This window comes from Rhododendron vialii, chromosome 1a, assembly GCF_030253575.1.
Source record: "Rhododendron vialii isolate Sample 1 chromosome 1a, ASM3025357v1".
Taxonomy (NCBI): Eukaryota; Viridiplantae; Streptophyta; class Magnoliopsida; order Ericales; family Ericaceae; genus Rhododendron; species Rhododendron vialii.
In genome coordinates this window covers 6,939,880-6,961,732 of record NC_080557.1, presented here as the reverse complement: position 1 = coordinate 6,961,732, position 21,853 = coordinate 6,939,880, and the positions used below count along the sequence as shown (strand labels likewise).

General features: G+C 38.4%; 1 protein-coding gene across 1 annotated transcript; it reads left to right on the top strand.

Annotated features, from left to right (window-relative positions):
- The first annotated feature begins 7,384 nt into the window (after nt 1-7,384).
- On the top strand, nt 7,385-13,230 carry LOC131300365 (UDP-N-acetylglucosamine transporter UGNT1-like). Its single transcript, XM_058326161.1, has 10 exons — nt 7,385-7,590; nt 8,304-8,380; nt 9,295-9,462; nt 9,572-9,705; nt 10,844-10,974; nt 11,052-11,096; nt 11,245-11,342; nt 12,395-12,502; nt 12,743-12,799; nt 12,882-13,230. Exons 1-10 carry the CDS (start codon nt 7,482-7,484, stop codon nt 12,954-12,956), a joined length of 1,002 nt encoding a protein of 333 aa, XP_058182144.1. The 5' UTR covers nt 7,385-7,481; the 3' UTR covers nt 12,957-13,230.
- Nucleotides 13,231-21,853: the final 8,623 nt, after the last annotated feature.

The window sequence follows — 21,853 nt, the reverse complement described above, 5'->3', positions numbered from 1 at the left end:
TAGGCCTCAGTTATTTATTTTCTCATACTCACTTGATCAAACTTTGGGTCAATACTATTTTATTAAAATTAATATGATAAGGAAGGATAAAAAGAAAAATAAGAACCAAATGGCTCGTTTGGATAGGGTATTGAGAAGGGGTATTAGTTTTTCCCCCTTCTAAGACCGTGAGCCCAGGTTTATCCACTGGTTTGGCAACCCAAAAACGCAAGGGTATTAGGTTTCTCCTCTCTTCTCTTGTACCGGTTAATACTTGTGCAGAGGGATTATTTATGGGTAGGTTTTGAGGTGGTGTTAGTTAATACCACTGGATACGGCCGAAATAATACCCCTCATTCTCCTTTTCAATTACAAAACAACATTATCCTTCCATTTTATTCCTCATTTCAAACCAAGTATACTATTTTATCCCTCCATTTTTAATACATCATCCAAATCAACTACTATTTAAGGCCAGCGATACTGCCACCAGGATTTTGTTTAATACCACGAACATTTACCTACATTTGTCATTTTTACCCTCAAGTTCTTTGTTTCCTAGAGTATTTTATTTCTGCGCTCTCTATCTCTCTCTCTCTTTATGTGTGTGTGTGTATTAACCTTCTTCAATAACAACAGTTTTGTACCGATATATATATATATATATATATATATATATGTGTGTGTGTGTGTGTGTGTGTGTGTGTGTTAACCTTCTTCAATAACAACAATTTTGTACCGCATAGGCCTTCTTCGGATGCCCATCATTACATTTCAAATCAAATAACAATTTTGTATTGCATTACAAAACTGTTTGTTCTATATGATTTTTTTCTCGTATTTTTCCTTTAAAAAAGGGACAATTGTAAAGTAAAATGAGATAGATAGAGAGAGATAAAAATTGCAGAGAGGCATAGTGGTAAAATGTGATTCTCTGTTTCACTCTCCTCTTCTTAATTCCAGGGACGTGGGTATTTCAATTCTGGAGTTAAATTGAACAGAGGAATATATGTTTGGCATTTAGGGGGAAAAAATTGCAGTATGCATTTTCTCAATCTACTATTTGCATATGAAATTATAGATTGGGACTAATGGCTGGATTGGGTTGCCCGTATAGTTTATATATATATATATATATATATATATATATATATATATATATATATATATATATATATATATAGTCAGGTTCCGGTGAGGGATAATAAAAATGCGGGACTCCCCTTCCCGATTAAATTTCAATGTTTCGAGCCGCTCAAAGTGATCAGAACATGATTTTAAGGGTCCCCGCTAGAAATCAGCAAAAAAAATGACCGGGAATGGCTTCATCCGAGCAGTTTTCATTGAATGGTTCAAAAAAACTGCTCGAATGAAGCCCTTTCCGATCATTTTTTTTGCTGATTTCTCGCGTGGACTCTTAAAATCACGTTCTGCACACATTGAACGGTTCGAATTTTTAAAATTTGATCGGAAAATGAAAGTTTCGCATTTTAACAAAATGCGGGATTCCTCACTTGATCCGTGGTGTGTGTGTGTGTGTGTGTATTCAAGGTACAATCAGAAATAGAAAGATCACGCCAAAGCAATTGGAAAGGGAAGGTAGGTCTCCAACTCTCCGAGTGGTGGCCTGGGGTCTCGAGTTTGGAGGGAATCTTGCAGGAGTCCTCGTTTTTTTGGGGGGATTCATGGTAGGTTCAAAGGACTGAAGAAGAGCGAAGTAGGTTTACTTTTACAGGGAGGGGAGAGAGAGAGAGAGAGAGAGAGAGAGAGAGAGAGAGAGAGAGAGAGAGAGAGAGATTGAAGCTGATATATGACAGAGAAGTAGGGCTGTCCATCGGGCGGGTTTGGTCGAGTTCAACCCGACCCGACTTTTAGTCGGATTGCATAAATATCCACCCGAGCCCAACCGAAACACATGTCGGGTTCCATCCGAATCGAGTTCTGATTGGTTCGGGTTGATTCGAGTCGGATTGTCGGGTTGTTCAAATACAATCACAAAATCACGAACACATTCAAAAAATCACAAACACAGTCTGTTAGTCAAAGATCTACACAATCACAACCTCAAATCAGATCACAATCACGATTCATAGCATAATATTACAAACTCACGATTCACAATCACAGATCTACACACTTTTTTTATGAAAATCATATTTTTGAACCATATTTTCAATTCCAAAATTACAGTGACCTGGAGGAGGAGAAGGTGGTGGCGGCTGGCGGAGGAGGAATTGGGCGAGGTGGATGGCTGGGAACGACAGTGGCGAGGATGTCGTTGAGGACGAGGTGGAGCCGCTGCCATAGCTGTTGAGCACGAAGATGTCGTCGTTGAATACAGGTGGAGACTGGAGTCTGCTGTATTGGAGGAGGAAGACGACTGAGGAGTGAGGGTGGATCGTGGGAGTGGGACTGTGGAAGAAGGAGAAGTTGTGGGAGAAGGAGAAGTGAAGGTCTAGAGGAGAAGAGGAGATCGAAGTGGAGGTCTGGACTCTGGAGGAGAGTAAAGTCGGTCGAACAGATGGGTGAATTTGAGAAATTAGGGGATTTTTTTGCTTTTGTACAAAATAGGTCGGTCGGATCGGGTGATCCGAAATTTTATATGGTACACCCGACACCTGACCAACAGTTTGAAAAATCCGACCATACAGACCCGAACCCGACCGATCCATCCGATCTGAACCGTCCGTTGGGTCTGTTTTCGGGTCGGGTCGGGTCGGGTGAGTGAACAGCCCTGCAGAGAAGGTCCGAAGGGTAAAATTGGGAGGACAAGTAAAGTCTCGTGGCAGTAGCAGATTTGCTCATGGCATTATCATTTGTCCTATTTAATCTCTCTTCATAAACATCACATCAATGTGGACCATCTTTTATTAACCAATACATTGTACTATTTTATCCCTTTTATAAATAATACTCTCAATCCTTATCCCACGTCCAAATAGCCCAAGGGTAATTGTCACGGCCCAAAATGAGAAGTGACCGGCCATGAACCACAAGACTAAAGCTCGTAGAACATGCAGCCTAAAAAGAAATTTTATAAAAACTCTCAAGCCTCCAAACAGACAATCATTTTTTTTATTCAAAACATTCCCAACCAATAACTTAAACCAACTGGATCCAGTCAAAAGCATGGGGAATAAACATCCCATGAATCAATCAATATCCATGAAACAACAATAATAAAGAGGATCCAAATATTAGATAAAAATGTTTTCAAATGCGGAAGCAATAAGAAAAAAAAATACTAAGTTAGGATGAGACACCCTAAGGAGGTCAACAAACGGAATCCCCGAGATGCCGCCAGAGTCCTTGCCTATCTTCCCAACTTGCCTGAAAAAGAAGTTGGAATAAATCCGTCAGCTGACGAGTTCAATGAGTAGCAAAGCATGTATAATAATACAGTTCTAAAACATGGCTAAAAATAGATTATCACGATAATGTATTTTGGCATACAAAGGTGTGCATTAAACCAACAAATTTTGGCCATAAATCATTTACCAATAAATCTCAATGGTGATCACAAACCAATTTCCAACAACAATGGGGAATCACAACCAAAATCGATAGAACTAAATGCCAGTAAATAAATATCTCATAATTGGATCCAATATCGTATCTTTGAATCACCACGAATAGGCAGCCCGTGGAACTTTTCCCAAAAAACGACCCGACAAAAGAAAGCCGTTGAGCATTAGAGTCACCGGCCTAACCTGGTCTCTTCTCTAATGGCCAAAGTCACCCGCACACAAAGGATTAATTTTCCTGGACTTTCCAAAATATGTTCCCAACAATATACACAAAGTTCTCACCAAAAGATTTATTCAGACAATAAAAGATTTCACCAAACGTTTTCCCGCATGCCGATTCAAGTAACCAAATAAAGAGTTATGGGTTTCCAATTCCAATCATAAAATCTTTTAAACAATAATTTAAGGGACACGGGGAAGTTGGAAAATACGTAACATGTTTAACCACTCACCTAGGTCCAAAAGTAATGCAACTCGAACAATAGAAACCGAGGCTAACCTGAACAATAAAATCAAAGCACAAAATGACTAACTATTCTAATATACACTGAGTAGATATAGGGTCCTGCCTATGTACGAGTAAAATAATAAAATGAAACTAGACTAATCCTAATTACAATCCTACAGTAAACACGAAAGCTACAAAACCCAACTCAACCTCCAATTCCACGTGCAATCACCACACCTCCTGATCCCATACCCAAACTCCACTGCTCCATAAATTAATCTGATTAACATAAAACGATTGGTGCCGAAAAGGATGGAACTTAATTAATCTCTCAGAAATCCCATTGTTCGATGCCTTTCAAAAGTTCAACTTTATCCCAATCCATGAACTACAAAAGATGGGAAAAGAACGAGAATAAAGAGGAAAAAGAACGCTTACCCAATCGATCGCCAATCAGCCGAACGTAAAAGTGCTTCGTTCTACTACTCAGTCCCCCCAACTTCTCCTCTCAAATTTCCTATCTCGAACGTTCTCTTCCAAATAAAAGCCCTACTCCGTTAAAATATCTCTTCACATGTAACTTTAAAACTACCCACAACGTAAAATCCCTAATTTGTAGCTGATTTGATTATTAACGTATCTAACTGATATACGCTAACTAATGTAATTAATAATTATACTCATACCCTCAAACTATAATAATGTACCTAGTAACTATATTATGTAAAAAAGAAAATTGCTAATTAGGACCCACACCATAACACTTTCAATTAATAATGATCCAAAATAACTAATAAGATAAATAAAAATTCTAGGCCGTAACAGTAATCTCTCCCTTTAATCAGGATTAATTATGAAAATGTTATGGCCTTATGGGTAGACCAGTCATGTACACCAGATTGCACACCCAGGCTAATGTGGAGGCTAAGAAGCATTAAAATGTGGGGCCGAAAATAAGCATTACAACTTTGTTTAGATAATTATTCTATAACAACAAACATTTACACAAACTCTTTCACATTCACATTAGGTTTCACATACTACAGTTCCAGTGTGTGTAGGCCAACCATAAGATGGGGCCCGAGGATCCTATAGGGTAGCGTGCCCTACAGGGGTTGTAGTGCAGCGCACAGCCGTTGATCTCATCAATTAACAGTCCAGATCAAAAATCAATTATGACCGGTAATAAATGATTCTTATCATTCATAATTAAAAATTATATCTCAACCATTCTTTGTCAAAATCGATGAATTGTATGCGCCTTACAGGGTGCCTCGCACTACATAATTTTCCAATCCCAAAAGATGTGAGTGTGTTAAATATTTGTGGTTGAATAATAATTGTTGTTTATAGGCTAAAAAATGACGTGGGTTTTGGTTTTGCATTGAGAGGGAGATCGGAAGGAGGAGTTGACGCAGGCCGGGACCCGCAATGTTGGGATAGTCCCGAGATGCCACTCGATTAAGGGTAGCGGACGTCACTCAACGCTACTAATCGTGGATGTCACTCGATGCGACCAAGTCACACGCTTAATAATAGAAGGAATCACTCACTCCAAGTGAGGCGCACTTGCAAAATAATTAATAATTAAACTCAACTCCCTTTGTCATTTCATTAGATCACATATAAATAGACATTACAAAAGATGACTCTTCAAGACTCAAGGAAGGTTAGATGATTTCCAAGACAGCCCTTTCAAATACCTAGACTACATGCATAATGATAAACCTAGAATGATGTGTTTCATCGTGTTAACTAAATGCATATGTGTGCAATATTATGACTCTAAAATACTTTGACTAAAAATTAAAGGCATGACTAGAAATTTAACAGACATTTTGACTAGATACTTTGAATCAATTGAGATGACCTTTCGTCGTCCACACGACCGCCAAGTCTAAGCTCCTGTGCTTTAGGAGTTTAGTGTGATTTATTTGTACAAAATATCTACCGGGACCAAAAAAAATGTGAGGACAAAGGATACGAACCGCTATTTTAGCTTTGCGAGTGTGTGCAAGTGTTTACGTGTTTTTTGGACGTTTTTATTATAATCAACAATTTTCATTTCACCGGTCACCTGCTAGATTTCCGAACAAAGGAAGAAAGTGCGCCACATCTTTCTCAAGGACAGGTCCTATCATCCAAGAGAAGTGGACCAGTCAGTGTTAATGATGAGAGGTTCCCCAGGGAAAAGAAGATTTGATCCATCCGAAATTATTCGGCTAAATAAGTCAAGAGGCTTATTTTTTTATTTTTATTTAATTTTTTTTTTTCATTTGGTAGTTTCTCGTTAATTTTTTGGGAATTATTGCTTCGTCATGAAGAAAGGAATCTAAAAAGTAAAAAATTACGATCGAAACTTAATTTTTTTGAATAAAGACAAAAATAAGCCAATAAGCCAATTTTTTCGTCTTTATTCAAAAAAAATTGAATTTCGATCGTAATTTTTTATTTTTTAGATTCCTCTTATCATAAAAAAAAAATAATCTCCAAAAAATTGATAAAAAACTAACAAATGCAAAAAAAAATTAAATAAAAACAAAAAAAATAAACCAAGTGGCTTATTTAGCCGAACGGTCCCTTACTCCTGATCCCCATCTTCACCCAACTCCGCTTTATTCAAAAGGAAAGGAAAAAGCCACGATTATTTAAGATGTTGGAAAAGGCTCCAGCTGGTAGGCCAGGAATAAAAAGGCAATGTAAGTCCATTCTTTCTTGCATAATAGATAAGGTAGTTTGTGACATCATAGTCCCACAAAAGTCATTTGATAGGTAGGATAAATTTTGTATCCAATTCAAGCATCAATGATGTCTAGTTCGGCTAAAAAAGATAAGCGGTTTATTTTTCTGTTCTTATTCAATTTTTTTTATATTTGTTAGTTTTTCATCAATTTTTTGGAGATTATTACATCGTCATGACAAAAGGAATCTAAAAAGTAAAAAATTACGATCGAATCTTAATTTTTTTGAATAAAAATAAAAATAAGCTAATAAGCCAATTTTTTCGTCTTTATTCAAAAAAAATTGGATTTCGATAATAATTTTTTACTTTTTAGATTTCTTTCGTTACAACGATGCAATAATCTTCAAAAAATTAACGAAAAATAAATAAATACGAAAAAAATTTGAATAAGAACAAAAAAACAAGCCACTCGGCTTATTTAGCCGAACGGGATTGATTTGCAAAATCATATGAATAGATTTCCATCTTGTTTTGGATTTTGATTTATAGGATCTATTCAAGTTCTCAGAAGCATTTATGACTTTCCTAATAAGCCAGCCTTTTAGTAATAGCTTATAGTAAGTTTTTTTTAATCCTCAAATAATACCTTAATCCACATGACTCGATTTTCTATTAACGGCAAAAGACCTGTCAACTCCAAATGACAGATATTCTCTCTCTCTCTCTCTCTCTCTCTCTCTCTCTCTCTCTCTCTCTCTATAAAACCTCTCTGAATCTTTCTTTTTCATTTACCAAAAGCGCACGAACACTGAAAAAACAGAGAGGAACACATACTCTTTCAGACATGGCATTGGAGAAATCGTTGGAAAGTCACGAGTTGTTAGTACCCGAACAGAGCTCGGCCATGACTAAGAGAGGCGCCTATTCTGCTATTTCCTACATGGCTTGCGCAGGTCTGCATCTCCCTCTTCACTCTCATTTAGCTGATTCATTGAGGTTGATTATTGTTACAATTCATCAGTGAGTTTGAGATTTTTTAGCTTTTTAAAAAGCTGCCGTGAGTGTTTGTCAAAAAAATTGATTTCGGTAAATTTTGCGATTATAGGGATTCCTAGAAGCTGAAAAAGACAGTAGAATCTTATTGTAGAGAAGCTGGACTTGGGGTGCTTTTCGAATCACATTTTAGGTTTCAGCTTTTGTAGTGAAACAGTACCAACTGTTACTGTGGCAACCACAATTTACTTCCACTGAAATCTAAAATCTGTAATTTGCAGTATAGTATGATCTGATGCAACAATCTATAATCCGTATTCATCGCTATCGCTAATACGCCTATTATATATCACTATAAGAAAGGAAAAAATTATGTGTATAATGTGAAGTGTCGTGAAAGGTGGTAACTTTCATAATAGAATAAAATTTTCTAGTGTTCTTTGCAAGAAAGTAAAAGCTATGTAACCATGCTTAAATGAGTTGTACAAGATAATTCATTTTTTCGCACTTTCTACTATTTTCATGTTAAGAGAACAACAGAAAAGTGCCCTTTTACCATTGGGATGGGGCTGCAACGACTCTTTTAGTATCGCTGCTACTCTCCGGCAGGGGAGGGGCTCGCTCAATTCCCTTTTGAGATGCTATTAATCACCCCCGGGCACCTGTTTTGCAGTTCTCTTGGTACTCTTCAACAAAGCAGCCATTTCCTCTTACGATTTCCCATGTGCCAATGTCATCACACTTCTTCAGGTGACTCCCTCTCTATCTGTTGTCTCTGCATCGGCTACCCCGAACATCTTTGTGTTGGAAACTCATCTTTTCCTGCTTTTGGACTTCCAACTTTACAGGTGCACATGCCCTGGTAGTTTTATATGTTTGGTGTTCAAAACAAGAATATGCTACCAAAAACTGTTCAGTATTTTGCTCAGTCTTGCAATCTCGGGTTGATTATTATTAAAGAAAAAGTCCTCTATGGAACACTAGTTGATCCCCTCTCCTAGAATACGAAGAAACGAGCAGTAGTTGTTGCTGATGATGCTTACTGCTTGTAAGAGGGAAAATTGAAGAATCTTGTTAGTTACATATCAGAAACGCTCCTATGGGCCGACAACTTTTTGTCTCTCCTATTTTCTGAAAGCTATGCCCTATCTTCTCAAATTTCTTCAGCCGTACCAAAGAAATGGAGGGAAAGATGTTTTTTCGATTTCTTGGTTTTTGGGTAGGTCCCCCAGCTGCTTGGGCATGGGGGCTAGGTTCTCATGATATTGGTTGTTCAGATTCGACGTGAGGACTAATTTTGAAAAAACCACAATCCACCTACCCACACATCACTAGAGTTATTTTTTTGTCTAAAAGAATTTGACCTGATTAATTAACATAAAACTTAGCTAAAAGCATTCTTGTACTGATTGATTACGATATTATTCAATGCAAATTTCCATACCTATATTTGCTTCTCTATATACACATGTTCTTTTTCTCAAGTACCCCAAGTTATAATTTCAGAAGTCTTTGATTCCTAAGCCTGTGTCTGAATCAAGGATCTGTGGAGGGAGTTGTTCCTATAAAACAGAAGGTTTACGAAACATACCTTCAATCGGTGTATGCATCCTCCTCTTATTTGACGAGTGTGGCAATTCTTGTGCTACAAAATTTTCTTGCAGATGACGAGCTCGTGTCTACTTCTATATGCATTGAGACATTGGAAGATCATATCTTTCAAACATGTTGAATCAGAGGAAGAGAGTATCTCTAGTAACCCGGCAACTCTTGTATCGCTCGAGACATTGATTCACACCCTTCCTCTTTCATTTTCATATTTGCTTTACATGGTATGGTTTTGATGCTACAGAAAGGCATTCACTTTCTCTTGGTATGTAATACTATATAATACAATCTTCCTTCTTGATAGCATATCTTAATGCTTCTGTTATGTTAAAGGTGGTATCTATGGAATCCATGCGTGGTATTAGTGTTCCGATGTACACCACCCTTAGACGGACAACCGTTGCTTTTACGATGGTCATGGAGTATATTTTCGTAGGACAAAAACATTCTCTTTCCGTCGTTTGCAGGTAGGCGCCCTGTTCTTGGTGTTGCCCTTTTCTACTATGTGAATCATTATGTTTCCGGAAATAGGAAAACATCTAAATTCTGTTTGCACTACTACAATCTATGATGCATGGACACGGATACTGACACGGACACAGGGACAAGGAAATTCTAAAAAAATGGGGACACGGACATGGCGGGGGACACGCCATTTGTATATTTATTTATTTATATAAATAAATAATTTTAGTTTGACACCCAGAAATTTTAAAAAAATTACAATTTGGCCCCATTTTTTTAAAGAAATTACAGTTTGACCCCAATTTTTTTTAAAATTACAGTTTGGCCCCCAAAAAATTTAAAAAATTACAATTTGGCCCCTGCCGTGTCCCCATCAGTGTCCCTCCCGTGTCCCCATCCGTAAAAAAATTAAATTAAATTATGGGACACGCCACGTGGCGTGTCCCATACATGTCCCCTCGTGTCCTGACACTGCGATACTGCGACCTCTAGAGGTGTCAGTGCTTTATAGACTACAATCATATGGAAATTTAATCATGCTAGGGTCTGTTACCTAAGTATCGCTTAGAGATGCCTGTTATTTTCTGGAAATAAAATGCAATATATTAAGCATCCAAAGGACTTATGCAACTTTATCACAACCAACACAAAATGAAGACTACTTTTTGAAAACTTATGTAAGTTCCATTATTGTACACTTTGATTCAAATCCAGAGGTAAAATGTTACCAAATGACATTTTTTTAACCAATAATCAACACAATATCATGTTAGTTTCAGTCTCATCCGTAGATATATCAATGATTGTAATAGTTCTTTGAGAAACTAAATCCAAAATAAGTCCATTTTTCTGGATGTACATTAGCTAGTCTGGTGTTTGTTAATCATTAACTTGGCTAGATTGATACATCTGCAGGCATTCTAGAGTGATTGTTTCTTACCATAAAAGTTACGACGGTTTTGGGTTTCTGGAATTAGTATTTTGAAGCTCCAGCACATATGCAATAACACCATTCAGTTAACCTCGTTATAGAATTCAAAATAGCAATCAAATGTAGTTTTGTACAACTATCTATTGTTGTCTTAGTAGTTCAATGATTCTAACATCTTTCTCGGACCAAACTTCCAAGAGTCTCATCAGTGTGGCGATAATTATACTCGGTGCACTGGTAGCAGGAGCTCGGGACTTGTCATATGACTCCTACAGCTATGCTGTTGTTTTCATATCAAACATCTGTACAGCAGTATATCTTGCTTCTGTAGCTCGCGTTGGTAACTTCCATCTTCGTGTATGCCTTTTCCATTGCACATATTTTGTGGATACTAAGATGTTGTCTTAATCTTCTTAGGAAAATCAAGTGGCCTCAATAGCTTTGGCCTTATGTGGTGTAACGGTAAGGTTATGGGTTTTCAACGTAATCATATCTTTTGAATTCTACTTTGTTCTATAAAAATCAAAGTACAACGGCCTTCTAATGCGTAAGGAATTCGATCAGTCATTTGTACATTTCTAGATCTGTAATTTGAGTTGAATTTTTGAAGGATTACTCTGTGGGCCAATCTTGCTATGCTGGACTTTTATCAGAGGTGACCTAGAGTTGACAATGAACTTCCCTTATTTACTCTTCCCCGGCTTTCAGGTGCTTCCATTATCAAACGAAAAGTTGTTGCTTTTAAACTGCATGCTCGGGACCATGCTTACATATATCCAACCTATTTTCTTTCCTTTGCCGGCGTATCCACTATATTAGCTTGTCTGTTGCTTTTTCAATCTTGTTTTTTACCCTTCCACCTGTGTGTCAAGGACTCAAGGGTAGCACAGGCGGGGGGAAAGTGTTGAGAACTTCTCCCTCATTGTTTAAATAGTGTATATCCACGACTAGTTTATGAGTCTGGGAGGCCTCTCTGTTCATTGCCATTTACTTTGAAGTTGGATGTTCTAATTTCCGGACACTATCTGCAAGAGAATTTTTTTAATTTATTGCTGTTAATGACACTAGGTAATCTCTACAACACAAATGGTAAAATTGCTCTCTGCTTTCTGGTTTTTTCCTCATGACCTACAAAAGTATATGTGCAATAGTTTCCATGTGGCAAATAAGTGATGGACTAAAAGAAATTCAAACTGTTTGGTCGGTTCAGAATGTGTTGGATCTACTTTTATCTGTATTTAATTTTACTGAAACCTAGAAATTTCCCTTATATTGTTCTCTGCAACTCTGGTAGTATCTTACTCCTTTTTCTGCCACAAAGCTGATTGCCTTGCTTGTGCATTTAACGGGAATCATGTAACCCAGTGCTTGCAACAACCCAAATCAATAGATTGTTTTAGATAATTTCAAAACTGATTATGATACTCCATACTAAAACAAAAAAATTTCGTCTTATTGTAATACGTTCTTTTGAAGTTTGCCTACTGCCCTGATATCCAGCATATGCTTGAACAGTTGACTCCTGCATTATGCGAATGAATCACATTCACTTTTTCCTTTTTGGTGCCTTATTAATGTGGTTTTCGTAGTCTTCTCAACCTTAGCCGTGAACATCGCTGATGCCATCAAACTAAAATTCGTAATTTTGATTGTCTTGATATTTGCTTCATTTCTGTTTAGTGTACTTAGCGGGTGAAATAATGTTTGGTTCGTGACTCTGTATTACTGTTCTCTAATTGCTGTACTTGAATGTGGTGTAGGTGGTGATGCTTCTCTCTTGCATACTGGCTTTCTTGTTGAATTACAGCGTGTTCTTAAATACAACTCTAAATTCAGCACTGACGCAGACTGTCTGTGGTAACTTGAAGGTGCGTAAGCAGAAATAATTTAGTTCACCGGAATGACTAGTTAGGTGTGGCATTGCTGCTTTGCTTCGCAGGAACGATGCATCTGTTATTTTATCAGTGAACCGAATGTCCGAAGGAGCATTCCAAGCCCAACTTCAGTCCAATAAACCAAAACACTGCCTGAGAGTGTTAAAGAATTTGATTTACTGAATCTAGTTAACATTTCGTGATTCGCAATTGAATTCGTTTATGTCGACACAGGATCTATTTACAATTGGCATTGGCTGGCTGCTGTTTGGGGGGCTTCCCTTCGATTCGGCAAGTACAAACTTCTTATTTGCCTTTACTTTTCTCTGATGCCCTCTTCCTCACTAAAATCACTGTCTTGTCTTGATCGCAGTTGAATGTCGCTGGCCAATCTCTTGGTTTTCTCGGGTCGTGTTTATATGCCTATTGTAAACTTAGAGGGAAGTAAGCATAAGAATGACACAGCGATAACACCCTATGGGCGTAAGTTACTCTGAGAGATGGACATTACCGCCTTCATCAGCTGAAAAATTTTGGTTATAAAATTATAAGAACTTGGGAGAAATTATGTTTGTTTTAAAGATTACATGGTTGATTATATTTCTAAGATCACTTATGTAGACTTTCAATGTGTGACGGGTATTAGTCATTTCTTGAGAATTTTTTCCCTTTATTGAAGATAATTCAGTTTTGTTTGTTTTGGATATTTGGAAGAATTTAGCCTACACTTTTTGCACAAGTTTCTTGACAGAATAGGAAAACAAATGCATCTTGATGACTAATGGCTGAATATCTGTGTTTCAAAATGTCATGCTCTTCCATCCTCAATCCTCGCACTACACTCGCACACTCAGTCCTCGCTCTCGCAGATTTTAGTAGTTTGAGATGTGATTCAAAGAAGTTTTTGCGCTCCCGTTTACGCATGAGCACACGAGTTATGTGACTTAAGTTTAGACGCAGGGTTTTGACTATTGGGGGGGATGGGGATGGGGGGGTTGTGTGTTGGGTTTAAGCCACTAACCTCTAGGGATGGGGTACGACCATTGCTACTATTGGGAAGTTTTAAATTGTCTTTAGATGGGAATCCCAATTCTAAGAAACAAAATAGTATATCTTTGGAAGCAGAGGAATGACAACTTCAAGAATAGATGCATCCAAACCGCCCAAGAAGGTGGTTTGAAAAATTCGTGGCAACCTTTCTTGACTTTTGGGAAAACACTTCCTTCCTCTCTAAGAATAGTTATCAGGGCCGTTGACCCGACAGTTGTGTCATTGTAGTTAAGTGCAGTTACTGTTGCAGAGGAGCCGAGTTGAGCTTTGAAGTGTTCGAAATTGGTTCAAAATTAGGTGAGCCCTCGAGACGGATCTTGAAAGAATGATCATCTCCTGTTGAGAAAGGGCACAAGCAGAAGTTGCAGTTGGGGGAAAGCAAAAAAGGGTTGTTTGATTGACCACAAAAGGGGTAAATTTCTAATCCAGTACTGGAGTGTTTGACAGAAGCTTTTTTTGGGCCCTTCTAGGAGGCCTTCCCTCCATGTGTAGAAAGAAAAAGTCTCTTGCATATGCAGTGTAGCATTAGTGTGTCAAAAAACGAGAGAGAGAGAGAGAGAGAGAGAGAGAGAGAGAGAGGTGTAGCAACTCGAGTTCGTGGGGGAGAAACTGTCTTTGTTGTCTCCACAAGATGAAAAGTGACTTTGTCCCAATTGGCCTTGCATGTTAGAGACATACCCATCACTCCCCTCATTGCAAAAGCTTCAAGTTTACTTCAATGACTAATCTTCCAACATCTTGACCCTAATTTCATGCTAAAATATGTCTGAAATTAACAACTCCCCTTCTTTTGTACTCTTCTTTGTTAGATGTATCCGAATTAATTTGTGTTAGGTAGGTAAGCAAATACTTTTTGGAATGAGAGAGAGAGAGAGATCGAGTTCATACCTGCACACTTATTGAGAATTAATCCAAATTTCTTCCACCAAATATAGATATTTGAACTTTTTAGCTACTGTATTAAGTGTTCAATTCCGAAACATCTGAGCTGCGGTACGGATTCAGATCTTCCGGCCGGTTGTTTGAGTGTTCAAAATGTATTCCATCCGATTAGTGTTAAAATGAAGCCTAAGAAAAAATTACTCCTACTAAATAGGAATTTATGGTGTTCAACTGCACAGCCATCTCTTGATGTGCAACTGCCACTGTTTAACTATAAGTAGCCAAACAACAATTATTGGAGAAATTTACAAAACAACATTTTTGAGTAACACTCTCACTCCACTTATTCTGACGGGGTGTGTATTTGATGCTCTTTTTTTTCGAATGGTCTCCAAGTATTAGCGAAATGTCAATTTGGTCCCCAGTATACAATCACACGTCTATTGCATCCCCAACGTTTAACATCTACGTTTAGATTTGCCATGAAATTTACTCCTATAGTTGATGTAGCATTATTGCTTGGCTCATTTGATTAACTTTGAAAGGAGGTGCAATATTAAGAGAGTCATTAGAAGGCCATTCAAAGTATCCTTTTAATTAAGTGGAGTCATACAAGTTTATGAAAGTATATGTTCGCTTTTCTAAAGAAAAAAGGGCCAAACATGCCAAACAGAATAACTATAAAGGGCAATATGGCCCAGTAGTACTTAATTAAACAAATCCATTGGTGTGTGAGAAAAACATGGATGGCCCTTTGTTCCACAACTTTGCTAAGCAATTTACTATACACAGATTGCACACAGATTTTTATGTGGGATCCACTCCGGATTCCACATAAAACAATCTGATATTTATTGGTAGTTGATCCAATCATCTAATTTTCATTATCCTAAAATCTGAATGAAAAGTTAGATGATTGGATTGAGCACTTATATGTATTAGATTGAGTTGATTTTTCACGGGGCCCTTGAAAAAATGTTTTGCATATAATGAATGGGTCGAATTGTTTGTGCGGAACCCGGAGTGAACCCTACACAAAAATCTGTGCATGATCTGTGTGCAATTATCTGTGTGAATAGCACAGATGGTTTGACATACATTAATAGATAAAAGTCGTGGAACCACGAACTATTAAGTGCTCTTGGATTCCAATCTTTTACATAGCGACAAATTATGCTATAGGAACAATATCATCTATTTTTGTTAGGTGGTTGAAAGACAATGAGTGACCAACGTTATGTGGTGACGTTCTTTTATTTGCGAGAAGTATCACATGACAATGTCATATAATACTCTAGAAATATACCCAATAATTGGCCAAGAACCACAGCTAAAATTTGAACCCCTCACACTTTAGTGTGTGTGTGTATGAGAGAGAGAGAGAGAGAGAGAGAGAGAGAGAGAGAGAGAGAGGGCCCTAGGATCCGGTGATGGAAGAAGAAGAGTGAAATTGTTAATTAGGCGTGAGGGAATCTGTTTTTGGGTAGTGGCACGCGAACTTATCGCCCCCAAATAATGAATTTGAGGGAAAAAATTGTACATAATATATAGGACCACGCTTGTCTGCTGTTTACATGTAAGTCCTTTTGTTAAAAGTAAAATATAGTCCAATAAGAAATGTAATCTCATCAGACTACCAATGATCGAATAAACAGTTATCACACTCTCTTCACAGACTTTGTATAATTATATATCTGATGCATGTTTAAGTTCGGCCGTAGGAATTTAACAGAGTGCCGAATTTGTAGTCGTCTTGTATAGACATTTCAATTCAATGCTCATATTATGATACGAACGGGCCCATAATTTGCTGGACCGTGCTACCTGAGCTACGGACCTCACCACAAGCCTTGTTTTCATGATATAAGCAGCTATTCATGTGTCTCAATGTGTTGGTTTTAAGTTCCAATGAACGTAACAGTCTTATTACTACCACAAAGTTTGCCTATAAAAATATTACTACCACCGGTATTCATGCTATTAATTAAATTTTGAATGTTAATTCTAATACAAGAATTCGGGATTACATTTTTGAATTTTAGTCGAACGATTTATTCATTTTGACGAGCATTGCATATTTTTATTTGGCCCCCAGGATTTAAATCTTAGCTTTGCCACCGGGTATGATCATTAGATCGATGGAAGCCAAGATCAATAACATGGTTGGTCTAAAACACCGGAGACAATCGTGCTCCTTAACAATAATAAAAGGGCCTTTTTGGGTTTCCAAAAAGCTTGAAAAGAAAAGGTTAGAAGGTGACCCCATTAAAAATAAAAAATAAAAAATAGCACTAGTAAATAGTGATGAAAATGAAAGAAAAAAGAAGGAAAGAAAGGGTAAACCCAAGATGAGTGTCCCCTAGTGGAGGCCCAAGGCAGGGCTCCTTTGGCGCCGGTGTCTCCGCTTGCCGGTGGGTTAGCCTAATTAAGCTGCTTTTGTTGTAATTAATGTGTGTAGTGAGGACACTTTATTTACTACCCCTTCCGAAACTTCTTTCTAGACGAATCTTTCGCTGACATTCTGCATTTTTGTTCCCAAGATTGACAAGTTTTTGGGTGCCGAGCGGGTATCACGTGGTGGTAGCCGTCGGCAATCTGACTCGTCCAAACGTGTTTTGAACAGCACAAAATTTATTCTCTCTCTCCCACCACTCCACCTCTCTCTCTCTCTTCTTTTTCTCCCTCTAAAATTCAGACCGTCCAAAACACGTTTGAACAATATCACATACTGTGGTACCTTACCGGCACCCAAAAATTTCTCCCCAAGATTACTCTTAAATTCCCCCCTCACGGCCTCACTCTTCAGCAAAGGAATTATTTTTGTTACCTCTATTAAATGAAGGTACAAAGAATACTGGCCGAAGACACGATGGCATTGCAACGAGAAACAAGCATATGTTGCCGTCCATGTCGCTTGACAATCATATGCGACCCAAGCTATCTATTTTTGCTCCTTTCAATCTTTTTTTTTGAATCGGCAAAGAAAGATATATATATGTTAAAAAAAAAACTCAATAATGAATACACCGAGACAAGGCAAACTAACAACCAATCTCAAGGCTAGACAAAAATCTTGTACAAAACATACGATCAAAAATCTTGGCAGCATGTTTTTTTTTTTCATGTAATTGTGATTCAATGAGATAGATATCCATATATCCAGCTGACCTAATTTATTGCATGGGTAATCCACACAATAAGATTGACAGCATCAACGGTCCAAAATAATCCTCCGGTGGTGGAGATACAAATTAATCCACTTTTAAATTCGAATCAAACTGATCTTATCAAGCATGTATATTATATAAATAACATACAATTACAAAGAGTCATATGAGCAATTAATCATTTAATGTGTTTGCAAATAAGCCAATACAACTATCTCATGCTCTCTGCGTAAAGAAATAATTTGCTATTTCGAGTGACGTTTTTTTGAATTAATTAAAAAAATATGAGCATGATACAAAAAAAGGTAGGGTTCAGAATAAAATAAGTAGTAAGTAGTAGACGAAAAGGGCGGGTACGATAAAAAGGAGGGTTTTTTCTTTTTAACGATAAGGGGCGTTTGGGTCGACTTACGCACACTTCAATTGAATCCCCCTTGTATGGTCAACCACAGTCCATCAACTCCCACGCTACTGAATCCACAAGAAATTAATTTCTTGTGTGCTAATCTCAAGAATCGAAACTTGATTAATTGTGTGTGAGGAGTAAACTCACCAACCAACCAGACTAACGCTTGACGCTACGAAAATGGGGTTTGTTTAGTTGGAAAAAAGAATATGTATTAGAAGTGCATGCGCGAGTGGAGGAAGTGTGTTCGATTTTAATTGAGAACAAAAACTAAAGGCATGACAAAACCCTAAAAAGTAAGTTTGTTTTTGTTCCCCCACCTCTGCATTGTTAAATCATTCCACTCACCTTCTTCACCTTCTCGATCATCCCGAGGCAAACCCCTTGCCGCCTTGCTACTTCTATACATTCTCCTCCTCTCCACCCCCTTGCCTCCTCACATCCATCTCTCTCTCTCTCTCTCTCTCTCTCTCTCTCTCTCTCTCTCTCTCTCTCTCTCTCTCTCCACATGTGTCGTCTGTATGTGTGTTTTGTGTGCTTTGCTACCTTGCTTGAACTCATTTTGTTTCTTTCTCATTGATGAAACATTGATGAGTTCAGTGACGGACCAATCACCCATGGACTTTCGCAGCCCCAACCCAGGATATTAGTGGATCACAATCGAACCAATAGTGTTGCAAGGCACGAGGGGGCGTTGTCTCGCATGCCTCAAACCTGCAACCAGAATCCGAACACTGTGGGAGTAAGTCGTTTGCCACTAGGCTACCACCCCGCGATCACTGTGTTCATGATCAATGCTATATATATAACTAATACTTGCTCTAGGGGATACTATAGACCTAATCCTCTTGCCTAGTCTTTCCTTCTTCTTCTTCTTTTGGCCTTCTTTTTTTTTTTTTTTTGTTTTGTTTTCTTTGCATACTCGCAGTTCGGTCGAGCATGAAAAAAGTGTCATTATAATTGCTCCGTCTACGAATTTTAGTCATGATTTGGAGAAATCTAACTTTAGAAATTTTCACCCCAAACCACCAACAACGCTTTTGAGTGGTTTTTTTTTTTTTTTTTTCCAAATTATGGTGAATCATTTTCTTTTATGGGACCATATTTGATGATCTTTCTCTTCTTCTTTTTTTTCTTTTGTGTTGTGTACCTTCCCCTCCTTTTAGGTGGTGAGTGGTTATCTACATTTACATATAAGTACTACCAACTCTTTTGACTTCATGGTTGCTTTTTTGTGGCTTTGGAGAGATTTGATGGATTTTTGGGAGGCAAAGAGAGCGATGTTGGTGAGGTTCAATCCGAAGACGGATTTACGAATGTGGTCGTAAAAGACGATCTCAGATTGAGCCGCGCCAATATCACTTTCTATACATGGATTCCAGTTGCTCTCTCCTAGTCGATCGTATCTTCGTGTTGATCTATCTGGAGGCCAATTCTCTATCTTAATTATTTTTGCTCTTTTTCCTGATGGGATGTGGATATGTTTATCCATTTATCACTACAAAAAGGTACTCTTTTTGGACCCGGGGACTCTGTAGAAGCAAGGGTGCACTATGTGCATGTAGTGCACAATTCGAGCAGTTCAAAAGTATTTCTAATTATGATCCACATTTCCTAAAAGTATTGTAGTAGAGATAGACGGCTCGGATTACGCACTATACGTTGTCGTGCAAGAGTGCACTAAAGGGTCCCTGTGTCCACTCTTTATATCACAAACTAGCCCGGTTCCCACACATATATATGTACGTACGTAATACTATTATGACTCTGGATTCAATATGTTCAAAAAGTGGAAAAACCATTAGGCAGGATTTAAAATATGGTAGGAGACCACGTAATAGCGTGTAATGATAGCGGGATATCGAATGATACATAATGAGAATTAGGCCTAGCGGTCTTATGTATATTTTTTGGCGCAAGAGCACAAGAAGAGATCGTAGCTGTCAAAGGCGTGAATAGGTGTGTCGTGGGAATCGGTCAGGTGCAAATAACTCCGGTATAGTGGATGGTCGAAAAATCGTTACGTCGGCCCTGGAGTCCAATGAGTGCCTTAGGAGTCCAAAGGAAAATAGAGGACTCCAGAGTCAAGAGTAACTCTTTATTCTATTTCGGGTACTCTTAAAATCACGTTCTGAACATATTGAGTGGCTCGGATCATCGAAATTCGATCGGAAAAGAGGAGGTGCGAACGGAAAGAGGTGTAGATATGAACCGGACTGTATGTATGTATATATATGTGTGTGTGTGTGTCTGTGTGTGTCTGTGTGTGTTGCAAACACTATGAACTGATGTGTTACAATTAGCAATAGATCGATTTAAGATGCTGCACATAACAGATCTCTGAATTGTCTGTTAATATTCATCTATTCTCTTTGTTCATTCTTACTGTTTACGCTGTTGTTTTTGCAGCTTTGGCCCTTCGGGATTACGAATTATCGCTCTCAAAATCAACGTCCAGCTTGTTTTTTTTTTTTTTTTTGTAATACAGTATGTCTCGGGCTGAATTGTATATATCTTGGACTACTCTTACAATCCCTTCCACAACAGTGAACGCATGACCTTAAGCAAACCACTTAATCTTAAGACATAATACCAGACCAAGCTCTTAGGCTACTATCTAGTTAACATGAACGCGGTAAACATAACGTTTCGATCTTCTCTCTCTTTCTACACTTGCGTATGTAGCAGGCCGAAATAACGGCTCGTGTCCATGCCGAGCGTATATCGAACCACCCACGAATGATCCGTGCCAGTCTAAACCTTGTTGATGGTTTGGCCCGGCTTGTTCCGATCTTCGGCCTAACCACCCCAGAAGTCTGAATGGACCGTCGGCCGAGCATGCCGAGCATGCCGACCCTTTGACTGTCGGACTCCACGTTCAGCCTTGAACTAACATGGGGACCATGCTGCCAGCTCATCCACGTTCAGCCTTGAACTAACATGACGTCATCTAAACGGTTACGCACTTGGATAAGGACGAGGGCACGTAAAGTAGCTAGCTCACCCCATGAGCGGTTACGAAGCCCTAGCGTGACGGAAGGGTGACGTCAACCGACGCGTGACAAGCACATGTACAATCTTGGAAGCCAAGCTAAGGATTGTCCTATAGATAGGGAAAATGACAGTCAATGACATGTTTTGATAATTAATACCCGCCAAGGACGTTTTCAGCATTAATAATTGTTCTTAGCATGTCCTTGGAGAGTATTAATTATCAAAACATGTCCTGGGCCGTCATTTTCCCCTATAGATACCCCATTATGCCAACCCTAGAGAGGTACATTCTCATATGCTCTAAAACCCTAGTTATTGGCTTTCATCTCTGAGCAATTGTACTCATCCTTGCACCGAAGGGTCATTCCGGAGATTCTCCATTGTGGTCTTTTAGTCGTGCTTTCTTGTGCAGGCTAGGTGTAAGTTAGGAGCCATTCTCAATCAAACCACGGTCCAGGAAGGAGTGAACCAGATTCATCGGAGCCCCACAGCATACGTATCAAAAGAACCTAATTGCAATAGAAGTTTTTGTTGTTAATCTCTTGCATTTTTCTTTTTTGCAGTAGTAGTTGGGCAAGTGATCGATCAGTTGTGTGGTGGCGGGTTGGTTTGACCGTGGGCTGTATTCTTAACCAGTTAACCCCCTATGAACCCTCCATACCCTCTACATGTTAGTGTCGAAAAATACAAGCTTAGGCAAAGTATATATAAGACTCTTGTTAATATAGCTAGGATGTGGGACGGCTTCGGTAATATATCTGCTATTTCTGTCTATGGCTTCCAATCCAATATTCCACGCCAAAACGAAGCATGTGGAAGTACTGGATCAATGTCCCACTTTTGTTA

Excerpts from the sequence above, each read along its gene's own strand:
- LOC131300365 (XM_058326161.1), top strand. The coding sequence starts at position 7,482 with ATGGCATTGGAGAAATCGTTGGAAAGTCACGAGTTGTTAGTACCCGAA. Across the intron at positions 11,343-12,394 it reads TACTCTTCCCCGGCTTTCAG|GTGGTGATGCTTCTCTCTTG; the intron begins GTGCTTCCATTA and ends AATGTGGTGTAG. Across the intron at positions 12,800-12,881 it reads GGGGGCTTCCCTTCGATTCG|TTGAATGTCGCTGGCCAATC; the intron begins GCAAGTACAAAC and ends TCTTGATCGCAG.